Source organism: Pelophylax lessonae, assembly GCF_965119305.1.
Source record: "Pelophylax lessonae genome assembly, chromosome: 11".
Taxonomy (NCBI): domain Eukaryota; kingdom Metazoa; phylum Chordata; class Amphibia; order Anura; family Ranidae; genus Pelophylax; species Pelophylax lessonae.
In genome coordinates, this window is record NC_138778.1 from 2,558,243 (window position 1) to 2,579,837 (window position 21,595).

General features: G+C 48.9%; 1 protein-coding gene across 1 annotated transcript in view; it reads right to left on the reverse strand.

The window, feature by feature from the left end:
* The window catches only part of MYH10 (myosin heavy chain 10), a 184,037-nt gene that overhangs the window by 53,421 nt on the left and 109,021 nt on the right, over nt 1-21,595 (reverse strand). The window contains 5 exon segments of the mRNA XM_082271489.1: nt 3,425-3,520; nt 3,603-3,746; nt 5,359-5,457; nt 8,799-8,862; nt 12,474-12,566. Coding sequence (XP_082127615.1) covers nt 3,425-3,520; nt 3,603-3,746; nt 5,359-5,457; nt 8,799-8,862; nt 12,474-12,566 — 496 coding nt within the window.

The following is a 21,595-nucleotide window of genomic DNA, read 5'->3' on the forward strand; positions in this document are numbered from 1 at the left end:
TGGTTCAGATTGTCTGACTCCGCCCCTCCCCAAATCAACTTTGGCTACTTATCTTCTTTGGGGGGGGGGGGGGGGCAGGTACTTTGTTTGGAAAGGTACCTGCTTGCACTTCTGTTCGGATTGCCACAGAGATCTGAGTAGACGCTCAGCCTAACCCCCTCACCTCCCCCCCCCCCCTTTGCAGCGGTGCTCATTAGTGAAGAATAAAAATTACTTAAAAATTTATAACAGAAAAACATTTTTTTCAAAATCTTTTTTTCGTTTAGAGCGCAAAAAAATAAAAAAAACCCCCCAGCGGTGATTAAATACCCCCAAAAGAAATCTCTATTTGTGTGAAAAAAAAATGACAAGAATTTCATATGGGTGCAGCGATGTGTGACCGCGCAATTGTCATTCAAAGTGCGACATCGCTGAAAGTGCCCGGTATTCTAGGGATCAATGGGCTGTCCAATCCATGGGCGGGGAACGCAGACTTTATTATAATGATTAGAGATCTGCATTACTTTGTGTCCTTTATATCTGCCCGGTATATAGCGGGGATCGGAGGAACGCAGGCGCGGGGTAAATAATCGCTCCGCGTTGATCGTTGGGTTAAACGTTCCTCCTAGACGGGGAAGAATGGGTTATTTCTTGGCTCGGACGGCCTCTGGGAGTTTCGTCAGTCTGGCCGCAGATTCTTGGCCTCTATTCTGCACTCCTCAGCCAGGGACCAATGAAAATAAACACTTCCAACCAGCTATGTATACCCTCCCCTCCCCCCCCAACTTCTGGAGGACGATTAGATGCAAATTACCAGCAGGGAGGGGCTGCAGCATGTGAGCTGCACTGGAGATAATGGAGGCTGATCTGTGCCACCGGTTATGCAATCCCATTGGGGGCACCAAGGAATTTCTGGGGTGCAGAGGGGCCACAAACTGAAATAATGAGGTTTGGGGGGAATTCTGTTCACAGCCCACAAAACAGAAGAGAGGAGTGCAGAGGCCGGGTGATGTTTTCAGGAAACGATGTACAGCCCCTCCCACCAGCCATGATCTAACCTGCGTTGCATAGAGAATCACAGAGACCCAGCGATGATTTTATTGGGTCTAAACTAAGATCTGTAATAAAAATGGAAACTGGAGAAAAAAACTAAAGACAAAATTTCCTTTAACCACTTCTGGACCGGAAGGTTTTACCCCCATTCATGACCAGGCCATATTTTGCGATTCGGCACTGCGTTACTTTAACTGACAATTGCACGGTCGTGCGACGCTGTACCCAAATAAAACTGATGTCTTTTTTTTTCCCCACAAATAGAGATTTTTTTTGGTGGTGTTTGATTACCTCTGCAATTTTAATTTTTTTGTGCTATAAAACTAAAAAAAGAGCGACAATTAAAAAAAAAAAAAACACGGATTTTTCACATTCTGCTATTTAACATTCCCAATAAAAAAAAAAAAAAAAAAAAAAAATTAACAATCAATTATTTTCATCATTTTAGGCCAGTTTGTATTCTGCTACATATTTTTGGCAAAAAAAAAATCCCAATAAGTGTATATTCTTTATTGGTTTGCGCAAAAGTTATCGCATCTACAAACTAGGGGAAAGATTTATGTCATTTTTATTTTTTTTACTAGTAATGGCGGCGATCTGTGATTTTTAGCGGGACTGCGACAGATCGGAACCCCTAACTGACATTTTTGACACTTTTGGGGGGACCAGTGACATTACTACAGTAATCAGGGCTAAAAATATGCATTGTCACTGTACTAATGACACTGGCAGGGAAGGGGGTTAACCCAGGGGCGATCAAAGGGTTAAATGTGAGCCTACAGGGTGCTTTCTAACTGTGTGGGGGATGGGTTTGTGAAATCAACAGAGACCTGTGATCCTAAATAGGAGGAGCTCTGCATTGATTCCTGAGGGAACAACGGTCTGCCGTGTTTACAACAGCAGACCGCCGACCTCTCTTCACGGGGAGCGATTGCGGTTGCCCACTGGCCCAGTGGATTGGCTTCCCCGCTGGTGAGTGGGCACACACAGGCCCCCAGGATCGATCCTGCGAACCGCCGTACAGATACGGCGATTAGTGGGAACCTGCCACTGTATATAGGCGGCGGCTGGTTGGCAAGTGGTTAACCACTTCCAGACCAGCAACATTCCCGTACGTCACTGGACTTTCAGGATTGTACGGGATGATATGCAGCTGCAGGCATCACCCCCGTACCATTTTTTCTATAGCCGGCAGTTGGCTTCATTGTAATAGCAATCGGAGCGGCTAACTAGCTGCTCAATTCCTTTTACAAGCAGCAGGAGGGGATGTCGCTGTCCTCCCACCCCCGTGCAGTGGTGTATTTAGATTTTGGGCTGCCCTAGGCCTGACTAAACTTGTGCACTCCCTAATTTAAATACGATGCACCCGTTCCTGTAAAGGCCACACCCCTTCCTGTTTATGACCCGCCCTATCATCTGTAAACCACAGACCACAACCACAGTCTATCAGTGCCCATCAGTGTAGCTTCATCAGTTTCCATAAGGTCAGCCTCATCAGTGCCCATCATCATACCATCATATCATACCAGGAGGTAGCAGTGTGACCGCTTTATGGGGGTGCTAGACTGGTTTGCCTCCTGGACCCTGCCCTCCAGCCCAATTTGCCTATAAGACTGACACTATACTAAAAGTGTAGCGCAAGCCAGCAGGGACCCTTTTTAGTATGGGAGCCGGGAGGAGGCTGTTTTTTTTTTTCTCGTGCGTGGTGCAGCTTTTTTGCTGCCCCCCTGCAAAGTGCTGCCCTAGGCCTGGGCCTTGTTGGCCTAGGCCAAGATACAGCACTGCCCCCGTAGCCTACTTGGGCTATCCCTTCCCATCGGCACTGACCGGGATCGGCGTTGATTGGCTCTCTACTAGAAAACCCGGAAGCGGTGACATGACATCACTTCCAGGTTACCGGAATGTTAATAGCGCTTTTTCAAAAAAAAAAAATAAAAAATTGCAAGCTTTCAATAACATAGATCTTGACGTTTTGAGTGCTTAAAAGGGCAGAGGAGGGATTTGGGGTCCCAGATCTCTCCCGTCACATCCCTAGTGCTGTCCCAAGAATGTCTACATTCCTTCTGACAGCAATAAAAGTGATAAATAAATTCATGGGTAAGCTCTATGGTAACCCAGTGGCACTGCCAGATTGAATACAGGGCTTTCTAATCACATGGGAGAGCCTGACGAGGCAATGGTGAGTGGCGGGAAGGGGACATCACCTCCCGCCACCTGTAAAAGCCATCCAGCAGCTAATCAGCCGCTAGGATGGCTTTTACCTGACGGAATCGCTGACTGTAGCTTCAACCATCATCTTCACTTCAAGTCCACGACGTCCTATGACCTCCTACGGGCGGGACGTGGTGATCAATTTCCACTATTTGAGCTGTGGTGACACCATAAGACCCACCTGTGTTCTCCGGCATGGACGCCTGGTCTGTGTTCCTCTCCTTCTTGAAGATGATGTTCCCGAATTGCAGGACGGAAGACACCACTTTCAGCATGGCTGCGGAGAAGGGACGCCGTGCGTTAGTATTAGTGGAGGGGTCCATGTGGGGACAGGAGGGGGATGGGTGTGGGGTACTCACAGAGAATTTCATCATGAGAGAAGCCCATGATGTGCATGGCCTCCATGGTCTCCTGGAAGTTGTCCTTGTCTTGTTGCCCCGGGATCGGCACGTAGCCGTTCGACAAGAAGCGATAGTTGTTGAAGCTTTCCAGCAGAAGATCGGCTGAGACCGGGAAAAATAAAAACGCGTCATAAGATTTACAACAAACAATCTATATATTACTAAAAGGGATTGTAAAACGATCTCCGTGTAAAACAACCCATTCAGTATAAAATAGAAATGAAATGCAAAAATATGTGTTTATAGATATAAAAGAAGACACAATATGAATACATTGCTTCCATTTTTTTTTATAAGTGATCACACTCCCTCTGTTCTCAGCTGCATAGGAGCTGGGGGGAGAAGAAGCAGCAGCACACTGACCTTCCCCCGTGAATGGAATCGGGGGGGGGGGGGTTGTCAGGACAAGACTGGTCATTGGTGGAGAGCAGGCTGAGTTCCCAGCATAGGGGGGAAGAGAGAGAAGAAAAGGAGGGGGGGTAGAGAAGGGAGGGAAGAGAGGAGGAGGAGCAGAGAGGGGAGGGAAGGAGGAGGAGGAAGAAGGAAGGGGGAGGAGGAAGAAGTAAGGAGGAGGGAAGGGGGAAGGAGGAGGGAAGGGGGAAGGAGGAGGGAAGGGGGAAGGAGGAGGGAAGAAGTAGGTAAGAAGGAAGAGGGAGGGAGGAGGGAAGAGGGAGGGAAGGAGGAGGGAAGAAGGAGGGAAGGAGGAGGGAAGGAAAGGGGGAAGGGGGAGGGAAGGGGGAGGGAAGGGGGAGGGAAGGGGGAAGGAGGAGGGAAGGGGGAAGGAGGAGGGAAGGGGGAAGGAGGAGGAGGAGGGAAGGGGGAAGGAGGAGGGAAGGGGGAAGGAGAAGGGAAGGGGGAAGGAGAAGGGAAGGGGGAAGGAGGAGGAGGAGGGAAGGGGGAAGGAGGAGGGAAGGGGGAAGGAGGAAGGAAGGAGGAAGGAAGGAAGGAAGGGGGAAGGAAGGAAGGGGGAAGGAAGGAGGAGGGAAGGAAGGAGGGAGGAGGGAAGAGGGAGGAAAGGGGGAAGGAGGAGGGACGAAGGAGGGAGGAGGGAAGGGGGAAGGGGGAGGGAAGGGGGAAGGAGGAGGGAAGGGGGAAGGAGGAGGGAAGAGAGAGGGAAGGAGGAGGGAAGGGGGAAGGAAGGAAGGGGGAAGGAAGGAAGGGGGAAGGAAGGAGGAGGGAAGGAAGGAGGAGGGAAGGAAGGAGGGAGGAGGGAAGAGGGAGGGAAGGGGGAAGGAGGAGGGACGAAGGAGGGAGGAGGGAAGGGGGAGGGAAGGGGGAAGGAGGAGGGAAGGGGGAAGGAGGAGGGAAGAGAGAGGGAAGGAGGAGGGAAGGGGGAAGGAGGAGGGAAGAGGGAAGGGGGAAGGAAGGAAGGAGGAGGGGCGAAGGAGGGAAGAGGGAGGGAAGGGGGAAGGAGGAGGGACGAAGGAGGAGGGAAGGGGGAAGGAGGAGGGAAGGGGGAAGGAGGAGGGAAGGGGGAAGGAGGAGGGAAGGGGAGGAAAGGTGGGGGGAGGAGATTCATGCTGATAGCAGAGGAAGGACGAGCAGACAGAAAGGACTCTGGACTCAGACAAGTACACACTATAGAGGGATGTGGTTTGTTCAGATTTCAGGTCTGAGGATTACACCCACTTTATACCCTGAATGGACAGCGGAGGGTGCAGGAGGCACGAGGTTGGCAGTCATTGCTATAGAGGTATATTGGTAGTCAGCTTACATCGGAGGTGTTCCCCGGAGCCGGCGAGCAGCTGGTAGAAGATATGGAAGGTCCTCTCATCCTTGGCCTGTCGGATCGCCCGAGACTTCTCCAGCAGATCTGTGCCGAGGCGTTAAGGTCCAGAAATAAAGTGCAGGACTCGTCCAGGAACCCACAGAAAGTGGAAAGAATGAAGAAAACTCAGCAACACAATCCAACCCTGCCAGCCAACAATTTGTTGTGAAGTTTCAGAGAGTTGCGGAACTCGTTGTCATTTTATTGCTGCCAGCGATTATTTGGAATATTTTCCTTAAACGGACACTAAATCTTTATTCTCCAAAAAAATAATCCATTTATATCCACTACTTACAGCGCTGGAAACATTATTTTCGTTACATTTTGCTTACTGTGCTTTTATGCCTCTTCGTAATGTCCCTTGTGAGCTCCCAAACCTCCCACTGACACCAATGATGAGGTGTCAGTGGGGGTAATAGTGTCCCATCATTGGTGTCAGTGGGAGGAATAGTGTCCCATCATTGGTGTCAGTGGGGGTAATAGTGTCCCATCATTGGTGTCAGTGGGGGTAATAGTGTCCCATCATTGGTGTCAGTGGGAGGAATAGTGTCCCATTATTGGTGTCAGTGGGAGGAATAGTGTCCCATCATTGGTGTCAGTGGGAGGAATAGTGTCCCATCATTGGTGTCAGTGGGAGGAATAGTGTCCCATCATTGGTGTCAGTGGGGGTAATAGTGTCCCATCATTGGTGTCAGTGGGAGGAATAGTGTCCCATTATTGGTGTCAGTGGGAGGAATAGTGTCCCATCATTGGTGTCAGCGGGAGGAATAGTGTCCCATCATTGGTGTCAGCGGGAGGAATAGTGCCCCATCATTGGTGTCAGTGGGAGGAATAGTGCCCCATCATTGGTGTCAGCGGGAGGAATAGTGCCCCATCATTGGTGTCAGCGGGAGGAATAGTGTCCCATCATTGGTGTCAGCGGGAGGAATAGTGCCCCATCATTGGTGTCAGTGGGAGGAATAGTGTCCCATCATTGGTGTCAGTGGGAGGAATAGTGCACCATCATTAGTGTCAGTGGGAGGAATAGTGCCCCATCATTAGTGTCAGTGGGAGGAATAGTGTCCCATCATTGGTGTCAGTGGGAGGAATAGTGTCCCATCATTGGTGTCAGTGGGAGGAATAGTGTCCCATCATTGGTGTCAGTGGGAGGAATAGTGTCCCATCATTGGTGTCAGTGGGAGGAATAGTGTCCCATCATTGGTGTCAGTGGGAGGAATAGTGCCCCATCATTGGTGTCAGTGGGGGGAATAGTGCCTCATCATTGGTGTCAGTGGGGGGAATAGTGCCCCATTATTGGTGTCAGTGGGGGGAATAGTGCCCCATCATTGGTTTCAGTGGGGGGAATATTACCCCATTATTGGTGTCAGTGGGGGGAATAGTGCCCCATCATTGGTGTCAGTGGGGGGAATAGTGCCCCATCATTGGTGTCAGTGGGGGGAATAGTGCCCCATCATTGGTGTCAGTGGGGGGAATATTATCCCATCATTGGTGTCAGTGGGGGGTAATAGTGCCCCATCATTTCAGCACGATTGCTACAAGGTTTTTTTTGCAAACCCCAAAGTGTTAAGCGTGGAGCGGCGGGAGGGATCGGGAGGAGGTTGATGTGTTTTTAATTAGGAGAGGGCGGATTTCATCTTGCACTTGGCGCGGGTGGGAATCCCAGGAATGAGATTACATTTCCCAGCTCAGGCGGGGGGGCGGAGTCCCGATCAATAACAGCCCATGGCACGGCATCTTTCGGCTTTCCAGGGAAGTAACACGAGATTCTCGGGGGAAGGATCCGCTTTGCCGCCACATTTCGGAGAGCTTGCACCCTTCCTGGCCCCCTGCATTACTCTCCAGTTATAGATTTTATTAGCTTGCAAATTAAATTGTTAAATGAAATCCTTCAGTTTTCATTACCATTCCGTATTTTATACCTAGTGACATCATCACTGGGTCTCTGTGCTTCACTATGCAATCAATGCTGGTGGGAGGGGCCAGTTGGGGGCGGTACATAGCTTCCTAAAAACATCCCAACCTGTGTATGGCTTGCTGCAGCTTCTTATGCACACTGTGTGAGGCTCACAGTATGCGCTTAAATCAGAGGAAGCCATTGCAGTCCAGGAGAGGAGCCGTTACACCTGTGCAGGACTGAAGAGGAGGCCAGAGGGAGGATATTAATAAATTGTAGCTCTGACTGCAATACTCACCTTGCCTCCAACACTTCATTCCACCACATTTGAAAGCATGCACATCTAAAGGGATGCCAATGATGTGTTCTATTATGTTTTGACTTCATGCTTCTGTGCCTTTTGTATATTTCTTGATGAAAAAATGTTCTACTGAAAAAAAATGTGCATGCTCAAGCAACTGATCAGCAGATTGCACAGCTAAAGATTGCAGCATGCAAGTATAAAGGGATGCCAAGGGTGTATTCTATGGCATTTTGACTTCACAGTTCTGTGCCAAAATTTTTCTACAGAAAAAAAAAAAAAAAAAAAAATGTGCATGCTCAAGAAACTGATCAGCAGATTGCACAACTAAAGTTTGCTGCACCCTGCGGGAGGCAGGGTGGATCATGCACATCTAAAGGGATGCCAAGTATGTGTTCTATTGTGTTTTGACTTCATGCTTCTGTGCCTTTTGTATATTTCACAATAAAAAATTTCTACAGAAAAAAAAAAGAAAATGTGCATGCTCAAGAAACTGATCAGCAGATTGCACAACTTGAGTTTGCAGAACCCTGTGGGAAGCAGTGAGGATCATGTACGTTTAAAGGGATGCCAAGGATGTGTTCTATTGTGTTTGGACTTCATACTTCTATGCATTGTGTATATCTCTTGATAAAAAAATTCTACTGAAACAAAAATGTGCATGCTCAAGCAACATCAGGGAGGAGCATGCACGTCTAAAGGGATGCCAAGGATGTGTTCTTTCATATAATGCTGATGTAATTGCATGTTGGTTGGGGGGACAATGGAAGGTATTATATGTGTACATTACACATCAGCTATAAGAGGAGAGGGCAGAGTGATGACCTCTCCGGCGTTAGGCTTCCCCATCATCCAATCACAGGCAAGGGCAGGGCAGTGACCAGGCTATACCTGCAGCCAGGGTCGGGGGGTTCAGGTGTCGCCCCGCGGATCTCAGAACCCCCCCCCCCCTGACCGGGGTGTGAATTTCAGTTGCCCCCCCCCGAGCAGGTTGTGGATTTCAGCACCCCCCCCCATACAGGGCCCGGCCTTACAAAGGGCTTAGAGGATTGGGTGGTGTAGGAGAACAGATTTTGGCAGGCGAGTGTTTAGACAAAGGCCCGGGGGAAGGGGAAGTCATAGTTTATCCAATCGCTGCCATTTCCTGCATTCCACGGGCCCGGCGGGTTCAGCAGCAGAAATAAAGGATACAAGTCTCAATGTTCGCCCCGACAATGTAACCCGTCACATCGAAGTTTATACGGATGAACTTTCCCTAAAAGAAAAAAAGAGAAATAAAAAGTTAATTCTCAGCTAAGCTATAGTTCAGAAACAAATATCCAACTTGTGTGAGCAGCACCCCAACACCCGCCAAAATCTGTCTCTGCCCCTCCCACAATGGGGAGATCTCCTGTAGTAGTTTGTCTCTGCCCCTCCCACAATGGTGAGATTCCCTGCAGTAGTTTGTGTCTCTGCCCCTCCCACAATGGTGAGATTCCCTGCAGTAGTTTGTGTCTCTGCCCCTCCCACAATGGGGAGCTTTCCTGCAGTAGTTTGTGTCTCTGCCCCTCCCACAATGGGGAGATCTCCTGTAGTAGTTTGTGTCTCTGCCCCTCCCACAATGGTGAGATTCCCTGCAGTAGTTTGTGTCTCTGCCCCTCCCACAATGGTGAGATTCCCTGCAGTAGTTTGTGTCTCTGCCCCTCCCACAATGGGGAGATTCCCTGCAGTAGTTTGTGTCTCTGCCCCTCCCACAATGGTGAGATTCCCTGCAGTAGTTTGTGTCTCTGCCCCTCCCACAATGGGGAGATTCCCTGCAGTAGTTTGTGTCTCTGCCCCTCTCACAATGGGGAGATTTCCTGCAGTAGTTTGTGTCTCTGCCCCTCCCACAATGGGGAGATCTCCTGTAGTAGTTTGTGTCTCTGCCCCTCCCACAATGGTGAGATTCCCTGCAGTAGTTTGTGTCTCTGCCCCTCCCACAATGGTGAGATTCCCTGCAGTAGTTTGTGTCTCTGCCCCTCCCACAATGGTGAGATTCCCTGCAGTAGTTTGTGTCTCTGCCCCTCCCACAATGGTGAGATTCCCTGCAGTAGTTTGTGTCTCTGCCCCTCCCACAATGGGGAGATTCCCTGCAGTAGTTTGTGTCTCTGCCCCTCCCACAATGGGGAGATTTCCTGCAGTAGTTTGTCTCTGCCCCTCCCACAATGGTGAGATTCCCTGCAGTAGTTTGTGTCTCTGCCCCTCCCACAATGGTGAGATTTCCTGCAGTAGTTTGTGTCCTTGCCCCTCCCACAATGGGGAGATTTTCTGCAGTAGTTTGGGTCTCTGCCCCTCCCACAATGGTGAGATTTCCTGCAGTAGTTTGTGTCTCTGCCCCTCCCACAATGGTGAGATTTCCTGCAGTAGTTTGTGTCCTTTGCACTCCCACAATGGGGAGATTTCCTGCAGTGGTTTGTGTCTCTGCCCTTCCCACAATGGGGAGATTTCCTTGCAGTAGTTTGTGTCTCTGCCCTTCCCACAATGGGGAGATTTCCTGCAGTAGTTTGTGTCCTTGCCCCTCCCACAATGGGGAGATTTTCTGCAGTAGTTTGGGTCTCTGCCCCTCCCACAATGGGGAGATTTCCTTGCAGTAGTTTGTGTCTCTGCCCCTCCCACAATGGGGAGATTTCCTGCAGTAGTTTGTGTCTCTGCCCCTCCCACAATGGTGAGACTCAGTGCAGTAGTTTGTGTCTCCGCCCCTCCCACTATGGTGAGATTTCCTTGCAGTAGTTTGTGTCCCTGCCCCTCCTACAATGGGGAGATTTCCCCCAGGATTAGGTGGGGGAAGGGTTACATCCTCTGTAAAGTTGTATTTCTGCCAGTAAGGAGCTTTAAGCTGAAATTCACTTCCTGTTGTGTCACTAGGACAGGAAATGAGGTGACATTTGTGTCATGTTGACACCGGAAGCAATGTTTGTAATTCTTTCCAACTTGAAGTTTTGGTTAAAATCTCCTCCTCCTCCCATTACTGAAGTGAGTCAAATATGGATGGTGGTGCTTGGTGACTAATAAGCGATGGGGGGTACCCAGATGTGGGGGTGGGGGGGTCATCAGATGGGAGGGGGGGAGCTGTCATCAGATGGGAGGGGGGGAGCTGTCATCAGATGGGAGGGGGGGAGCTGTCATCAGATGGGAGGGGGGAGCTGTCATCAGATGGGAGGGGGGGAGCTGTCATCAGATGGGAGGGGGGGAGCTGTCATCAGATGGGAGGGGGGGGAGCTGTCATCAGATGGGAGGGGGGGGAGCTGTCATCAGATGGGAGGGGGGGAGCTGTCATCAGATGGGAGGGGGGGAGCTGTCATCAGATGGGAGGGGGGAGCTGTCATCAGATGGGAGGGGTGGCTGTCACCAGATGGGAGGGGGGGATCACTAGATGGGAGCAGGGAGCGGTCACCAGATAGGAGGGGGGGATCACCAGATGGGAGGGGGGCTGTCACCAGATGGGAGGGGTGGCTGTCACCAGATGGGAGGGGGGATCACTAGATGGGAGGGGGGATTCACTAGATGGGAGGGGGGATTCACTAGATGGGAGGGGGGATTCACTAGATGGGAGGGGGGATCACTAGATGGGAGGGGGGGATCACTAGATGGGAGGGGGGAGCTGTCACCAGATAGGAGGGGGGGAGGGGCTGTCACCAGATGGGAGGGGGGGGGGTCACCAGACGGGAGGATGTCTCTACATGGCACATTAGTGGGAATTATTTGCAGGCTCTCCTCTCCATGGAATGAATTCCGGGGACACATAAGAATAGAGGGGGTGACACGGGACACAAATCCCCAGGTGGATGGATGGATGTCACAGCTGCAGTGCGCACTAAGCTCCTATCTCTGACACAGCCGGATTCAGTCTAATCAGGTGCTTCCAGGACGAGCAGGCGTGGGGGGATTACCTGGAAGGAACCGGACACCTGCTGTGCGGATTATAGGACAGGACGGGACCAAACCTGCACTTAGCTGGGATCACCAGAGATCGCAAAAATCAATTACCGCAAACTTCCACCAAAACCTGCTTCAGAGAAATAGGGGTGAGGGGTGTAGGAGTGCGGGACCCCCTGTATGGACAGGAACGGGTCTTAGTGGAGGTAGGTGGCAGGAGGTATCCCTAAGAAGTGCCTGTCAGCAGAGTGCCGCCATGATTGGTTACAGTACAGTAAGGGTTTATTAAAGACAATGTCAAGGTAAACATACGAGTTTCGGGGGTTCACATCCCCTTTATCAGGACTTATATGCTGAAACTCAATCAGTATTGGACTCAGATGGATCTCGCAGTGCAGTCAAAAGCAGCATTTTATGGTCAATATTTGGAAAAACGCACCATAAGCAAGGCAAAGTTGCTGTAAAATTGCGTCAAAATTGCGGGCGTTTTCGGCAACCATTATCAGCACTTTTTTATTTTTCTTTCGGCACAACGCTGAAAACCTTATTATTTTCAGCTGATAATTTTCGGAGGGCGAAATGTCGGTGCATCACTAACTAAAACCATTCAGATGACTAAAATACGACTAAAACTAAACCTAAATTTGACGTCCAAATTAACACGATTTCTATACTTTACAACGGTTTAATCCGCGTCTGTAGCGCGTGCCAACCCTTCATACCGGAAATAATAAAATATTATTACTTTTTTACTCCAGGAGAATAGAATGGGTTTGGAAATTCAAGATAAATGCTTAAATAATGCGTTACAACGTAACTAAACCCTTTAGATTTTGGTACCCTAAAATATGAACAATTCAGATGACTAAAATACAACTAAAACTAAAATGAAATTTGACATCAAAATTAACACTGCGCGGCAGAACACATTGGCGCATTCTACACTCAATGCACGGCGTTCTCCACACTCACAAAGCGGGAAGAGTTGTCGTTCTTCACGGTTTTGGCATTTCCAAAAGATTCCAGGATGGGGTTCGCTTGAAGCAGCTGCCGTTCCAACTCACCCTGCCGAATAAAAACAAACTATTAACCAATGAGGAGGACAGGAAATCCGAGGAATAATGAATAATTGGAGTACGCTGCGGGGAAAGGTCACCCAGGAACTGGCAATATGACATCACTGCACATCCAATCATCTGAATGACATCATCGCTAACATTCACCCGACTTCTAAGGTCAATCCTACCTAATATGCCCACTTACCTGTACAACACAATAAAGGTAAGTGCAATCCCAGAGAATGAAATATAAAGTGTAAGCAACATCCCACCGTGCTGCACCTTTCCTGAAAAAAGGGAACCCTCTAATTTGATTAACCACTTCCCGCAACCCACATACCTGTCCCTCGCCCTCTACCCATCCCTCTCCCTCTACCCGTCCCTTTACCTCTACCCGTCCCTCTCCCTTTACCCATCCCTCTCCCTCTACCCGTCCCTCTCCCTCTACCCGTCCCTCTCCCTCTACCCGTCCCTCTCCCTCTACCCGTCCCTCTCCCTCTACCCGTCCCTTTACCTCTACCCGTCCCTCTCCCTCTACCAGTCCCTTTACCCGTCCCTCTCCCTCTACCCATCCCTCTCCCTCTACCCGTCCCTTTACCTCTACCTCTACCTCTCCCCATCCCTCTCCCTCTACCAGTCCCTCTACCCGTCCCTCTCCCTCTACCCGTCCCTTTACTTCTAACCGTCCCTTTACCTCTAACCGTCCCTTTACCTCTAACCGTCCCTTTACCTGTCCCTCTCCCTCTACCCATCCCTTTACCTGTTCCTCTCCCTCTACCCGTCCCTCTCCCTGTACCTCTACCTCTCCCTGTCCTTCTACCTGTACCTCCCTGTCCCCTGTATGTCGGCTTGGAGAAGTGGTTGTAGCGGGATGATCTACAGCTGCAGGCATCACCCCGGTACCGTTCTTTAGAGCAGCCGCTCACCCATTATCCCAGCAAGCAGGAGGTAACGTGCCCCCCCCCCCCCCAGCTCTGCACGGGTCTCCCATCCCATCGGGAGACCTGAGCAACCAGCCGGCATGTCCCCCAGGTGGTCTGAACCTCAAACAAAGCCAGATTCGGCTTTGATCGAGTCTCCGATTATGTAACCCAGAAGCGGCGTCATGACGTCACTCCCAGTTTACGCAGCTGCCAACAGCGCAGATTTCAAAATAATGTCATTTTTCAAAAATGCAGATTTCGGCATTTTGAATACATTGAAGTGCAGAGGAGGGGTTTGGTGTCCTATAGACCCCCCGATCCCTCCATAAAGAGTACCTGTCACTCCTATTACTGTCACATTCCCCCCCCCGATCCCTCCATAAAGAGTACCTGTCACTCTTATCACTGTCACATTCCCCCCGATCCCTCCATAAAGAGTACCTGTCACTGCCTATTACTGTCACATTCCCCCCGATCCCTCCATAAAGAGTACCTGTCACTCCTATTACTGTCACATTCCTCCCGATCCCTCCATAAAGAGTTCCTGTCACTCCTATTACTGTCACATTCCCCCCGATCCCTCCATAAAGAGGACCTGTCACTGCTATTACTGTCACATTCCCCCCGATCCCTCCATAAAGAGTACCTGTCACTCCTATTACTGTCACATTCCTCCCGATCCCTCCATAAAGAGTTCCTGTCACTGCCTATTATTGTCACATTCCTCCCGATCCCTCCATAAAGAGGACCTGTCACTCTTATTACTGTCACATTCCTCCCGATCCCTCCATAAAGAGTACCTGTCACTGCCTATTACTGTCACATTCCCCCCGATCCCTCCATAAAGAGTACCTGTCACTCCTATTACTGTCACATTCCCCCGATCCCTCCATAAAGAGTACCTGTCACTGCCTATTATTGTCACATTCCCCCCGATCCCTCCATAAAGAGTACCTGTCACTCTTATTACTGTCACATTCCCCCCCCGATCCCTCCATAAAGAGTACCTGTCACTCCTATTACTGTCACATTCCCCCCCCGATCCCTCCATAAAGAGTACCTGTCACTCCTATTACTGTCACATTCCCCCCCGATCCTTCCATAAAGAGTACCTGTCACTCCTATTACTGTCACATTCCCCCCCCGATCCCTCCATAAAGAGTACCTGTCACTCCTATTACTGTCACATTCCCCCCCCGATCCCTCCATAAAGAGTACCTGTCACTCCTATTACTGTCACATTCCCCCCATCCCTCCATAAAGAGTACCTGTCACTCCTATTACTGTCACATTCCCCCCCCCCCGATCCCTCCATAAAGAGTACCTGTCACTGCCTATTACTGTCACATCCCCCCCCCCGATCCCTCCATAAAGAGTACCTGTCACTCCTATTACTGTCACATTCCTCCCGATCCCTCCATAAAGAGTTCCTGTCACTCCTATTACTGTCACATTCCCCCCGATCCCTCCATAAAGAGGACCTGTCACTGCCTATTATTGTCACATTCCTCCCGATCCCTCCATAAAGAGGACCTGTCACTCTTATTACTGTCACATTCCTCCCGATCCCTCCATAAAGAGTACCTGTCACTGCCTATTACTGTCACATTCCCCCCGATCCCTCCATAAAGAGTACCTGTCACTCCTATTACTGTCACATTCCCCCCGATCCCTCCATAAAGAGTACCTGTGACTGCCTATTACTGTCACATTCCCCCCGATCCCTCCATAAAGAGTACCTGTCACTGCTATTACTGTCACATTCCCCCCGATCCCTCCATAAAGAGTACCTGTCACTCCTATTACTGTCACATTCCCCCTGATCCCTCCATAAAGAGTACCTGTCACTGCCTATTACTGTCACATTCCCCCCGATCCCTCCATAAAGAGTACCTGTCACTCCTATTACTGTCACATCCCCCCCCCCCCGATCCCTCCATAAAGAGTACCTGTCACTCCTATTACTGTCACATTCCCCCGATCCCTCCATAAAGAGTACCTGTCACTGCCTATTATTGTCACATTCCCCCCGATCCCTCCATAAAGAGTACCTGTCACTCTTATTACTGTCACATTCCCCCCCCGATCCCTCCATAAAGAGTACCTGTCACTCCTATTACTGTCACATTCCCCCCCCGATCCCTCCATAAAGAGTACCTGTCACTCCTATTACTGTCACATTCCCCCCATCCCTCCATAAAGAGTACCTGTCACTCCTATTACTGTCACATTCCCCCCCCCCCCCGATCCCTCCATAAAGAGTACCTGTCACTGCCTATTACTGTCACATCCCCCCCCCCGATCCCTCCATAAAGAGTACCTGTCACTCCTATTACTGTCACATTCCTCCCGATCCCTCCATAAAGAGTTCCTGTCACTCCTATTACTGTCACATTCCCCCCGATCCCTCCATAAAGAGGACCTGTGACTGCCTATTACTGTCACATTCCCCCCGATCCCTCCATAAAGAGGACCTGTCACTGCCTATTACTGTCACATTCCCCCCGATCCCTCCATAAAGAGTACCTGTGACTGCCTATTACTGTCACATTCCCCCCGATCCCTCCATAAAGAGTACCTGTCACTGCTATTACTGTCACATTCCCCCCGATCCCTCCATAAAGAGTACCTGTCACTGCTATTACTGTCACATTCCCCCCGATCCCTCCATAAAGAGTACCTGTCACTGCTATTACTGTCACATTCCCCCCGATCCCTCCATAAAGAGTACCTGTCACTCCTATTACTGTCACATTCCTCCCGATCCCTCCATAAAGAGTACCTGTCACTCCTATTACTGTCACATTCCTCCCGATCCCTCCATAAAGAGTACCTGTCACTGCATATTACTGTCACATTCCCCCCGATCCCTCCATAAAGAGTACCTGTCACTGCCTATTACTGTCACATTCCCCCTGATCCCTCCATAAAGAGTACCTGTCACTGCCTATTACTGTCACATCCCCCCCGATCCCTCCATAAAGAGTACCTGTCACTCCTATTACTGTCACATCCCCCCCCCCCCCGATCCCTCCATAAAGAGTACCTGTCACTCCTATTACTATCACATAGGAGGTTTACATTTCTTCTCACAGCAATAAAAGTGATCAGATTTTTTTATTTTTTTAAACAGTGCTAAAAATAAAAAATAAAAAACAGGGGAAAAAAAAACCCCCACAAATTTTAAAGCTCCCCTTTACGTTACTTTCTGGTTGCGTTTTCCCACCCCTCATGCCTACACTGCTTTGGGACTTCCCACACAGCTCATGAAGATGAGGCTGCGTCTGTCGATGGACGATCGAGAAAAAAAAGGATTTTTGTAAGATCTTACTGTAAACTCTTTTTTTCTGATGTCCATTGACAGACGCAGCACCCGCCCCTCTGAATTGGGTATTTTTTTTTTGTCTTCACTGCTTGCAACTAAACTGATGTGCTGGGCTGTGGCAGTGGGGGTTATGTCTGGAGGGACAGCCCCGTGGGTGTGAATATGCTAAAACTTTGTACTAACGTACTGCCCAGACTACTCCTGCAGGTGGCAGCATAACCCACACAGTTAATGAAGATGAGGCTGCCTCTGTCAATGGGCGATAGAGAAAATGTTTTATTTAGGGCGCCCTGTCCCTCCGAGCTAACGCGCAGAAGTGAACGCATACACAAGTCACGCCCACATATGTAAATGATGTACCAGATAGGAGGACTTTTCATTTTCATGCATTGCCTCCATTATACTACATCCTTATCTGTGAAGGTTCTCCAGGTTATGGTGTAATTCACAACAGTTATGGCCAATCTGACTTTTCTAATGCTGAAAATCATTTCTGAAAAAGCTGCTGGATAAGGAGGAAGATGTCTCCAACATCTAGAACTGGCTGTGTTCTCACCTGCCCCAACCATTGCAAAAGGGTTCCCGACGCCCCCTGCTGCCTTTTTTAAAAATGTTAACCAACAAAGAATGCAGCAAGAGGAGTGAGAATCCAGAATTAGAAGGGGAGATCAGGGAATATACAAAGTCTCCACATTACTACTGACTGGTACCTGAAGCTTAAAGCGTAACTCCACTTTTATTGAGAAATAAACACCCCCCTCTGTGTGATCTCTGTACATTGCAGGGAATGTAACAAACTTTGTTGAATATTCCTTCCTTTTGTTATTCTGAAGAAATCATTGTTTGTTCCTCTGTGCTGAGTATAATGGGAGTGGTTTCATAATTATCTATCAGCTGTGACAGCTGCAGGGCTCTAATGAGGAAATCTGCTGGGCCTGCATCCCTTTAGACATGTTCCTATTGGGAGGATCTCACCAAAAATGAAATTATTGTTGCAGGGGATGCCAGAAATCTGACTTGTATCTTAGTGCAGACTTCTGGGAAAATTGGTGAGCCAATCACAGAAGCAGGAAATTATGTTTCTGGGGGTGTGGTCAGTATACATTCTGTGTAGAGAACAGCTCCAGGCGGCCATATTGCATTTTCAGAAAATACAGCGGCTGCAGATTGAAAAGGAAAAGGGAATTTTTAATAACATTCAATTACAATATGATTTGTGTCACAAATGTATACGCTTTATTGTTTTTTCTTTATTTGCTGATTTTTTTTCCCCCATGAAAGTGGAGTTGCCCTTTAAAGCTGGCCATACAGTGAAGGCCAAAAATATTGGCACCCCTGAAATTCTGTCAGATATTACGCACACGGAAAATTGTTGCAATTATAAATGTTTTGGCATTTTGGTGTTTATTTCCTTAGGTTTGTTTCGGTGGGACACAAAAAAGGAAGAGAAGCAAAAAGGACAAATCTGACATTCCACGCAAACTCCAAAAAATGGATCGGACAAAATTATCGGCACCTTCTGAAAACTGTAAAAAACATAATTGTATTCCAAGTTTGTGATTTGTAATTAAACTCACCTGTATCAATTACCGGGTGCTGACAATATAGAAATCACACCGGCAATCAGTTACAGTGGTGAAAATTTGACTCAACCTTTCTGTTGTGTGTCTGTCAGCCACACGGAGCATGGAGAAGAGAAAGGGCAGCAAAGAATTGTCTGCGGAAAGCATGAACAATCTCAAGGTTTATAAATAAAACTAAAAGTGCAGCACTAGTTAGAACAGTACTGATACAGAAATAGAAGTCCATGTAATAATATGTGCAAATCCCAGGCAGATGATCCACGTGAGTAAAGGAATTTCCACCACCCAGGAAAACGTGCCCCTTCACACCCTAGGTCAGAGGTGTCAAACTCAATTTCATTACGGGCCACATGAACATTATGGTTGCCCTCAAAGGGCCAGTTATATCTGTAAGATTAGATGTCCAGAGCACCCCACGCCCCCTTATACCCTTATATGAGAGGTGAAGAGCTCCCTACCATTAGAAGTCGAGTCACCCACCCTTCCTTACACCACAATGCTCCCTCTGAACTTGTGCTGCTGCAAGGAAGAAGATGCAGGTGGATCTGGGAGGAAGAAAGTACAGGGCCTGGAGGAGGACCAGAGGAGGGCTGGGGTCAGCTTCCAGAGTCTGCTGAATGCTGAGACCAGGGGAGGCAGAGACAAGGTGGTGTTGTGACTACACAGAGAGGTGCAGGATCTGTAGGAGGAGTTCTGCCCTCCTCTCTGCTGTGGACTGCTGAGAAGGGGGGTTGGTCAAAGACGAGCCTTTCTGCAGCTGCACAGAGAAGCGCTGGATCTGGCAAAGGATTTCTGTCCCCTCTGCTGCCGACTACTGAGACGGGGGTGCTGCAGGAGAGGTGCAAGGGCCACATGAAATAGCCTGGGGGGCCGCATTCGGCCCGTGGGCCTTGTGTTTGACACCTGTGCCCTAGGTGTTTCCAAACCAGCTCAACCCAAAAAAAGAGCCCCAGCCTCTGGTCATACCAAGAAATGCCACCGACGAGCAGAGGTTGAAGCTGGAGCAGCGGCTGATGAGGAACTACACATCCCATGAGGCATTGTAAAACTCTGAAATTCACAGACATGACTAGGCATGATGGGAATTGTAGTTCCTGAACAACTGGAGGGCCGTAGTTTGAAGACCCCTGCCTTGGAGTCTAGGGAGCTTTTCAGAGTTGTTCCAGGCTGCATGGTTTTGAGGGAGACCTAATTCTCTTGCGCTTGAGGTGACCACCTATAACATAGTGGTTCTGGTAAGCAGAATTTATTAATCACCTAGGTTGTGAAGTTGATAGGTTTATAGTAGAGATGGACCAATTATCAGCAAAGCCGACATATCGAGGGCCGATCTGCACTTTCCCCGATATATCGGAATCGGCCCCTGAGGTTACCGATATTGCTGATATTTCAGAAAGTGCTGTACCGGAGTGATGGCTGCAGCTAGAGGCATCACCCCGGTACCGGCGTCCATAGCCGACGGTCGGCTGTCTTGTAATGACAACTGATGGGGCTGAGAAGCCACTCAGCTGTCATTACTAGGAGCGGGAGGGGACGCCCCCTCCCACGGCTCGCTCGGGTCTCCCATCCCACCAGGAGATCCAAGCAACCAGCCTGCAGGACCGCCGAAGACCCCATCAAAGCCGCATTCAGCTCTGATCGGGTCTCCATGCAAAAACCTGGAAGTGATGTCATGACCTCACTTCTGGGTACTCAGTGCCAGATTAAAAAAATAGCAGCATTCAAAACAGCCAAACTTGGGGTTTTGAATGCTTTTAAGTGCAGAGGAGGAGTTTGGGGTCTTTTAGACCCTCAGATCCCTCCACAAGCGTACCTGTCAAGTGATAAAAATAATAATTTTTTTTTTAAAAAGTACGAAAATATCGGCCCATATCGATAAGCGATGACCAAAATATCGGTATCGGCAATAAAAAAACGATATTGGTCGATCACTAGTTTATAGTCACCCTATTTCTACATGGCACGTTTTCCTGGGTGGTGCAAATTCATTTACTCACATGGATCATCTGCCTGGGACTTGCTTTTTGCACATACCGGTATTACATGGACTTCTCTTTCTGTATCAATACTGTTTTTTACTAATTGTCTCTAGCGCTGCACTCTCTTTTAGTTATCAATTTGGAGGATGTATTTTTGCTCTTAGTGCTGGCAGCTTATTTCTTACTCTAGCAGTGTTTTCTGTTTTATATTGACAATCTCAAGGTTACAAATCCATCTCCAGAGATCTTCACGTTCCTGGGTCTACTGTGGGCAATATTGTCAGGAAGATTACAGCCCGTGGCACTGTAGCTCATCTCCCTGGACGTGGACCAACCGAGAGACATTCATCAAAAATTGCAACAAAGGAATTTTCGAATGGCGGATAAAGAACTTCGATCAACTTCCAGACAAATTCAAGCAGACCTTCAGACATCGGGTACAACCGTGTCCTCTCGCCATCTGAATGGAAAGGGACTCTATGGTAGGAGACCCAGGAGGACCCCACTGGTGACACACAAACATAACAAAGCCAAAACTTATCTGAGGAAGCCAAAATCTTCTTGGGAGAAGGTGCTGTGCACAGACAAAATCTGTGCCACCTCACACCCTAGGTGTTTCGAAACCAGCTCAACCCAAAAAAGATCCCCAGACTCTGGTCATACCAAAAAATGCCACCCACTTTGATCAACTTCCAGACAAATTCAAGCAAACCTTCAGGTACCGGGTACAACTGCGTCCTATCGCCATCTGAATGGAAAGAGACGCTATGGTAGGAGACCCAGGAGGACCCCACTGGTGACAAACAAACATAAAAAAGCCAAAGCTTATCTGAGGAAGCCAAAATCTTCTTGGGAGAAGGTGCTGTGCACAGACAAAACAAAAGGACAGCTTTTTGGTAAAGCCCGTCATTCTACTGTTTTCAGAAAAAGAAATGAGAAAAGAATACGGTCCCTCCAGTCACACAGGGTGGAGGTTCACTGATTATTTTGGGTTGCTTTGATGCTTCAGGCACTGGATATCTTGACCGTGTTCATAGCATTATGAAATCTGAAGACTACCAAAGAATTCTGGGGTGAAATGTCAGAAAGTTGGGTCTCCGTCTGAGGTCATGGGTCTTACAGCAGGACATTGACCCAAGGCACAGCTCAAAAAGCACCCAGAAATGGTGTAAGACAAAGCGCTGAACTGGCCAGCAATGAGTCCAAAACTAAATCCCATAGAGCTC